General features: G+C 31.3%; 1 protein-coding gene across 1 annotated transcript in view; it reads left to right on the forward strand.

Moving 5' to 3' along the window:
• hlk (hulk) overlaps positions 1-8,802 on the forward strand; it is a 95,220-nt gene that overhangs the window by 17,934 nt on the left and 68,484 nt on the right. Inside the window, exons 3-5 of the mRNA XM_017605306.1 lie at positions 2,192-2,348; positions 3,670-3,836; positions 4,552-4,587. Of these exons, the coding sequence (XP_017460795.1) occupies positions 2,192-2,348; positions 3,670-3,836; positions 4,552-4,587 (360 nt within the window). The remainder of the gene's footprint in view (positions 1-2,191; positions 2,349-3,669; positions 3,837-4,551; positions 4,588-8,802) is intronic.

The following is an 8,802-nucleotide window of genomic DNA, read 5'->3' on the forward strand; positions in this document are numbered from 1 at the left end:
ATGGCGGCCTCGAAAAATAGTTTCATTCCGTCGCACAGTGGGCGTTTGGCTGATCTAGCGTAACGAAATTAATTACTCAAAAAAAAAAATAAAAAATTTACAAAGTTGATAATTTTTATATAATATTAACTCAAATAAGAACGAAACTAAATAATTTTTTATTTATTTTAATTTTTGTTTGTTTTCAAATTAAAACTATTATTTTTTTTATACTTGTGGTCAGTTCTCCGAATCCGAAGGGAGATTCTGGACTTCCCTGTAAAAAAAATGCTTTGCTGGAGTTATTTGACGAAGTTTAGCACAAACTTGTTATGACTGGATCCGAAGAGACAAATAACGAGTTCCTCAGATCCTCCATGGTATTTAAGCGCAAATTTTTGCGAGTATGTTTTAGCCGAAAAAGTCGGCAAATCAGATTTTCATACCTGTCATCATCACCTGAGATTTGGCTGATTGCATTGGGATGCGCTCAACAATTCTAGCTATTGTGTGGTCCAGAATTTCTTGCAACGGAATTTAATCTGGATAACACATCCTGTTGGCGGGTCGCAAAACATCATATATGGGAAAGGTATTGGCTTTTCGCGCTTTTGTACCAGCTTGCAAAAGCTTATATGATTTTTTGATGTAATCGCCATCAATGTAATGGGCTAAAGCTTCCCCTGGAGTGTATTTCATAGGCAGCTGTTGGTCTATATCCAGACTTCTTTATATATTTTTAGATGTATCCGCATCTGTGCCTACCATTGAAACTATATTTGATGGAGTGCAGTGTTTTCCACTTCTGTATAGGCTAATTGGTATTTCTCATAAGCTCTTTGCAAGTGTTGCCTTCGACGAGATTCGAAACTTTGGTGCATGACCTTTTGAGTGGCAATCAGCAATGTCCCAAATTTTTGTTTAACCAAGCTGCGTTGATGCACTCGAATTCCTATTACATTTTCTCCACCTTTCGAACAGCCTTTCACAGAAAATACTTCGAAAGATATACCACCAGAAAATACTGAAAATTCTCTTCAGATAATATGCTCTTTAAAATACATTTAAGCAAGTTTTATGTACAGCAAGTAATACATAAATAAACTTGTTAAAGTTTTACAAAATTGCACTGTATTTATATAAAATTAACAAAGAACTCAAAAATTTTTAACCGATTTAAGAAAAATGGTGGAGGTTATCAATTCGTCGGAATATTTTTTTCTTTTCTTTTCTATGTAATCTACCACATATCTTTGGACCACGTGAACCGATTTCTATAATTCTTTTTTTTTATCGGAAAGAGGTACCATCTTGATTATGTTTTTTGCTTAAAAATTACTTGTTTAAAAAAAAGTTCTATAATCATAAGATGTGCTCAAATTTCAAAAGTAATATACAATTTTAAAAAAGAGTTTTAATGTTCATTTTCCTCGGTTTTTGGTGTTTGATGGAAATGCTGATTTTTCACGATTGCCTAATTTTTTTAATAGTTTTTTATATTTTATTATGTAGCTTATTTTGGTGGAATGAATTCGATGTTGGCAAATTAAATCTTCGAATTCTTGTTAAGTTCATATCAGTGGTAAACTCTTTTATGCTTGAAAGTGTAAACAACAACAGTAAGTGAGTATGCATTGCATATTTTTAGAAGGAGAAGGTTGGACGACCTTTTTGTCCTATCCCTAAAAAAGCCGCTGATCCGACTTCTTCCGAAGTGAAGTATTTAGGTGTAACTTATGGAAGTCTTACGTTATTAAAAAAAAAAAACATCCAAAGCTTTTAAGTTAGAACTCCAGACCAAACTTTTCAGCGCTCTATTCAGTTTTAAGGTATCTGCGAAAGCGTGAGCACTGTAAGCTATAACGTCTGATAAGCTGGCTACAGAGCTCGATCTTAGCAGCGTTCTGGCAATGGAAGCAGACGTACGGGAGCTTTTATTACAACACCTGAGGCTGCTCTGAATGCATTCCGAAACATATCGTTTTTTTTTTGTTTTGGTTTGGCCCTTAAGTCTATTTGCAGCAATGGCAAATCTTCGGGTATATTTCTACCTTGAAAAAGCTTCTCATAAAACCATGTGCCGTTCGGAGGTAGCTTGTATGAAATAGGACAACTGTCAATCACTCATGATACCTCCGTATATACCTTATGTTATTTTAAATTATTGAATATTATATTTAGAGATTAATTTGCAAACGTTGTCTAATTTCAGATGCGCGAAGCTGCGTCACCTGTGATAAAGTATTAGCGGAACTCGAAAAAATCGACGATGACACCGATTCATTCGGTGTTGACTTCGTAAAGATTAACGACAAACGACTAGCGAAGCAATACGGAATTAAAAATTTCCCAGCACTCACGTACTTCAGGTAAGGAAATAATAGATATATATTATCGTTGATTTGTTAGGATTATACAAAATTAGTATAACTAGTTTTTGGATATGCAGGTTTTATAGCCCATACAATTTTAGTCTAATCAAGTGCAAGTTTAATTCGGCTAAAAACTGGCGTTGTTTTTTAATAAAAACGTTCTAAAGACTCAGTTCGAAATTTTGATGAAAATTTGTCGAATTTTCCCAAAAATTTTGTAAATATAAACTTGAAAACTTTGATTCATATGGTTTCGGTTAAGGCGTAACAATATTTCTATAAATATGTATATAACAAAAAAGTTTTAACTAAGTCAAGTTTTCTCAAGTGGGCCACCCAAAGTTGACTTTTCGATGTTTTTTTTTTCGTTGACCGATTTTGAAAGTTTACATGGCTTGCAATATCGACACCAAAGATTATGGGGTAACAAAATAAAGTGGCCAGTTTGTAAAATTTCGATTCCTATTTTACAAAAAAAAAATATTTTTTTAATAAATTTCATTTTTTTACCAACTTCTCATATACCTAGGAAAAGAATTCAAAAAGCATTATTTGCTCTAAACAAAAAAAAAAATTCAAACTTAAGTATCACATGAAGAATTATCAAATTATTATTATTTTTTTTTTAATTTAAGTTCATTTGTATTCTATTTTTTTAAACTTGTTTTATTTTTTTTTTGGAAAAAAGCTTTGAGTCAAACAAACATAGAGTAATTTTTCTATGAAAATAAAACTGAGTGTTTAGCGCAAATAATGCTTTTTGAATACTTTTCCTAGGTATATGAGAAGTTGATAAAAAAATTGAATTTTTATTCTTTAAATATAATCTTTTATAAAACAAAAATCGAAATTTTACAAACTGACCACTTTATTTTGTTGCCCAGCAAGTTCTCTAACTGCTGTCAAAAAATCATAAGATTCGAATGAATGGTTGCTGAAATATTTTAAAAAAGTGTAAAAGCCTGCATAAAAATTTGCTTGCAAATAAGTCGTAAAAAAAATATCGCAAAATCTTTGGTGTCAATAATGCCCAGCATGTTAACTTTCAAAATCGGTCACTGAAATATAAAAAATCGAAAAGTCAACTTTGGGTGGCCCGCTTGAGAAAACTTGACTCAACTTAAGAAACAATGTATAGATTTAAAAAAAAAAAAATCAACATGTGAACACTTGTTTTAGTCACTGTCACAGGGCTTAAACCCAATGAATTATTGCCACTGGAAAGTGTTTTACTTAAATTTTAATTTTAGTTTATAAATAATATCTATTTAAATACTGATCTACTTTATTATATGCAATTTCAAAAATTCCATTACAGGGAAAAGGAACCAATTATCTATGATGGCGATCTCATGGACGAGGAGGGTGTACTCGATTTCCTCACCTCTCTGGAAGCCATGGACTTGCCCGATCGCATTGAAGAGGTCAATTCAAAGATTCTTTTAAAAATCATCGAGGATACTGACTTCGTAGCTGTTTTATTCTGTAAGTCTTTTGTTGTGTTTTATTTCGAATTTCTCTTTATTTACATTTTCGAAGTTGAATTTATACTTTTTCATAAAGTTTTTTCGCCGCACACATTAAGTAGAAAAAAAGTAGAAAAATTTTCAAAGCATTTGTTTTTAAGAACATAATATTATTTTAATTTGCATAATTTTCTTTAGATTTCATATACGAATTCGTAACGAAAGCCAAGCAGTTACAGTTTTTAGTTAAAGTTTTTTTTTGTAAGAACTATCTCACTAATCCAAAGAAACACAAATACATTTGTAGACAATTTTACATAGAATAAATGAACAGTTTTACACACATTTATAAAAATGAAATGAAAATTGTTGACTAAATTCGAATTAAACTTCTTACACATAACATTTAGGAGGTTTCCGTAAATGTAGACAAAATACAAGAATTTACACTTAGCAGGTTTTTTAGCTAACCCATGCATATGTGACTAACAACAAGACAAAAAAAATTAAAAAAAAAAAAACAATGTGGAGGCGAACTGAATATGCTAAATGTTTAGCACTGAGGCAAAAGGACAAATTTAAAAGCAAGAAATGAAAACTACTAAAAAAAAAAATAAAACCTTAACGCGCTTCGCGCTCTGTCACATACTATTTACTCACTGTCCTACCTATGTCTACTAGACTTTTGGATATCTACTGTACATAAAACTATTCTGAATTGTCGACTACTTCAGGTCCCGATCATGCCACGTGTCCGCCTAGGGTTATGGGTAAGTGAACGAGCACTTAAAGTTGGATTTTCCAAATATCTACTTGTATTTGCCTATCGATCATGGCCTCTCCTCCAACTTACAACCACCAACAGCAGCCGAACTACTAGTTACAAAAAAACGCAGCAATAAAACTAAATACCAGATTGGTCTTATGCAAATATCAATTAATTCTTTCCCAAAGCACTCTCATCCTGCACTGGCACTGAATTGAATTTGAGTGGTGCATTTTAACTCTTTGTACCTAATGAACTCTTCTTTTTTTTTTTTTTTTGTTGTCCGTCCCACCTGTTATCCTCCACTTGTTTGTACATACATATATGTATATACATATACATATGTACATACATAGAAGTAAATTTAAATTTATGCAGCATGTGGCATGCACTTGAATGTGTTTTGATATGCAATAAAACTATCTAATTGATATTTAAAACTAACTGTGGTGCTCCATGTTGTTTCGCCCTTAAGCTTTAAAGATTTGCATCGCTTTTGCTGTAATGCTTTATTAACCTGTTTACAACGAGTGTATGAATGTATGTGTAAAGGATATTATGCAGATATATTTAAATATGTATGAGGATATGTATAAAAGTACCATTCCCAGCGTTGAACCCACCTAAAACGATGTACATATTCACCAATTCCAAAACTTGGGTATTTAAACTCAAGTGCATACATAAATATACATATTGCAACAAACTAATATACATACGAGTATAATACATATGTGTTTATAAATATTTATGAGCAGTAAAATAATGATGGCAAGTTTTTGTACATATAAAAAAACAAGCTGAAAACAATATACATACAATATTTGCACAGCAAGTGTTAACTAAAAGCATCAGGTAAAAGTAAACAACAAACCGAAGAAGTACGAATTCGCTTGTACGCAAAAATATGTATGTATTTATTTAGACCATTAACAAATTTATGGAGGAAATTGAATTATGATAAATGGATGAAAGTGAATTTCCTGTGAAAAATTTACATAAACATACATACATAAATATGCGTGTGTACGCTGTATCAATATTATTTGGTAAATATTTTACACTTTGTTTGTTAGAAATAAGTTTCGACACTCGACTCTTTCGGTGCCAAGGGAAAGATGTTTTCTAAACATTTATTATACTCATCGGAAAATTGTGTGGATTTTCGTTTTATTTGTCTATGCATTTTAGGATGTTTCTCATTATGATTTAGCTAATTTTAACACTACATAATACTTGAGAAAAAATAAAGATAAAAAAACTCTAAAATAGAAAAAATAAAAAATGACATATCGCTAGCTAGAGTGAAAAGCTGCTAAGTATGTTTTTTCTAAAAAACTATACTTTGATACAAGAAGCAAGAAGAAGAAGAAAACGCATCGTCCCCTGAAACAAGAAAAAAAATTTGTATAAAGAAAAATTTTTTTAGGTCTAAAAATCTAAGAGCAACTTAACAAAATTAATAGAAATAAATTTTAAAATTAAAAGTAATAAACTTTTATCAAACAAAATTTTGATTTGTTTAATTTTTTGATACAAAATTTTTAGTTTTTTAAACATGAAATTAATTCTTGAAAACTAGAAAAAAAAATTTTTGAAATGTTTGAAAAGCATTTTATTTTAAGAATAAAAATAGTTTTGAAATCAAAACATGTTATGCATCACAAAGAAGTTGTAATTAAAATAAATGTAATTTAAAAAATTTTTTGGGCAGACCATTAGCTTTTTAATCCGAGGTCGCTGGTTCATATCCCAATGACCGCGGTTGAAGAAGTCTGATGAGGAGACATGGTGATCTTCGAAATAGCAGCTATAACTCCTACAAAAATGTAAAGTTATTGTTGTTTTCTCGCAAAAATTTTCATTAATAAAAGCCTTGAGCTCAATAAAATTCTTTAATATAATTGTTATAACTTATATAACAAAAAAAAAAAAAAAAAAAATTTTTCAAAAATTACTTATTTAGCAAAAAAATTGCGTTTGTTAAAAAATTTTAACCAAAAAAGTATCAAAGTCCAGCTAAAAATAAGGCCAACAAAAAAATTTGAATATTAAAAAATAAATTTATCCCCAAAAAAATTTAATTTGCTAAAATGTTTAAGCAAAAAAAAAATTAAATTAATTTAACATGTTTGTGGACAACAATTTATGTTTCTTTACCAATTAAGGAATCACAATTTGCCTGCAGTTCAAACGGTAATTTTAAAGGGTTAACTCCATTGTCCTTGATTAATTGATTATTTATCTTTCACGTGCTCTATGTGGCGAGTGTTTTAGCAAAACGTGCCGTGGTAGAGCTGGGAAATCAGCGCTGAGCGGAGTTTTTCTCCAGTTTTCGAGGGTAATTTGCCAGAGAATGTTTGGCATCACTGCAGATGCCAATGCTGTCCTCCTCGTTCCCACTAGAAGAAGGTTTTAGTCTCATAGTTACTCTCTCTAATCCAACTATCAAATCGAGAATAATCATCTGACTAAATTGTTATGCGAAAAATGCATCCTAAGGTAGAATTCGATCCTTATCAATCCCAAGTGTAAGCTACATTTTTCGTTTAAAAAGCTTATCATCAGCTGATGTTTTTTTCAGTATTTGACGTTTTTTTATAGCTTTTGGTTTCTTCAATTCAACTCGCTTAAATTTAACAATTTTTCATGCCACTTCTTGAGGTAGAAATCAAAGAAAAAAACTAGGAAATGCAATTTTTATACGCTATTTTTATAGCAGACTCGCGAACACAACAGATTAGACAAGTTCATATGGCTCGTATGTTTTGTCGACGACAACATGCCCGCCCCATGGCAGGCCAATAGAATTTGCCTAACACCAAAAAAAAAAGAAACATGCGAGCAAACATAAGTAGTTTATATAAAATTAGAAAAGTAAATTTAACAAGCATACATTCATAAATTAAAAAAACATACTTACAAACTTGCATATGTATACTCTTTCATATGTATACGCGATAGACCAGCTAAATCTCTGCAATTCGTGTACATTTGCTAGGTGACCGCATAGAGAAAATGCTCAAATGTAACATCAATCGTCTGGGCTTGTCGCCAGTCTAATGGCGATGGCGGTAGCCATGGCACATCGTCGTCACCGAGATTCAGATAGGAAAGAATTTGCATATATTTGGCGGTGCATATAGTACTTACATATGTACATTAGACTGCATCACTCCCCATACAAAAAAAAATCGGTACTGTACTATTATACAACAATCTATTATATTTGAAGACGTCCACTAGAATATTTCGGAAAAATATTAAGATTTAAGCGAGCTGGACCGATTTGAATGGAGTTTTTGAAAAAGTCCCCTGAAATGACAAAACGGTTTAAGCCTAAAAAATTTGCATAAAAATATTTCGATGCCGTTCTTTTAACTTTTTGTTAAGTTTTGTATAAGAAAAAGTTGAATAACTGAACCTATTTAGACTTAGGAGGTATACCCTTGGAAAGGCATTTTCTCACCCTTTTCATTTCTTTGCTAATAAACTCATTCAAACGATGAAAGAGAAAGGTAGGATGAATGAACATCATTCAAAGTTGAATTAAGTTGTGTTGGTATTTGAAAAAAAAAAAATTGGTACACGAATGACTTCTTTCTGCACATAAATAAAAATAGTGGGAAAATAAATTTCTACTGAGATCCCATAAGTCTAAATCAGAATAGTTTTGGCCCAGTTATTTAAGTTTTTCGTAAATCAATCTTTAAAATAAGTAAAAAAAAGCAGCATCAAAAATGTCATTATTACGATTCCGTTGAATAAATTTTAAAATATTTTTATTCAGATTTTTTAATCCTAATCTGCTTTGTCATCCGAGGCGACTTTTTTCAAAAAGTTCTTTAGGGAACTATTTTTATTCATAAAATCTCCATTTTCGGAGGTATTTTCAAATCGGTCCAGCTCGCTTAAATCTTAATATTTTTCCGAAATATTTTGGTGGGCGTCTTAAAATATAATACATTTTGTACTTTTTTTGGTGATGCAGTCTAATGTACATACATACCCGCACATATACAGCAAATACAAAGTATGTACTACACACTACCAGGCGCCTTCAGTTTCTTTATACTTTTTTTGCTCAACATCCTGGCTTTGCTTTCAATCAAATTTTAGACTTTTTTTCAAATACTTGGGATTATGGAACAAACACTTGATTCTCTATGGACCCAGACATCGGCGTAGCCCGAATGAAATTAAGGGGGGGGGGGGGGGG

Source organism: Rhagoletis zephyria, unplaced genomic scaffold (assembly GCF_001687245.7).
Source record: "Rhagoletis zephyria isolate East Lansing unplaced genomic scaffold, Rhagoletis_zephyria_1.1 Rzeph_scaffold_00153, whole genome shotgun sequence".
In the NCBI taxonomy this organism is placed as follows: Eukaryota; Metazoa; Arthropoda; class Insecta; order Diptera; family Tephritidae; genus Rhagoletis; species Rhagoletis zephyria.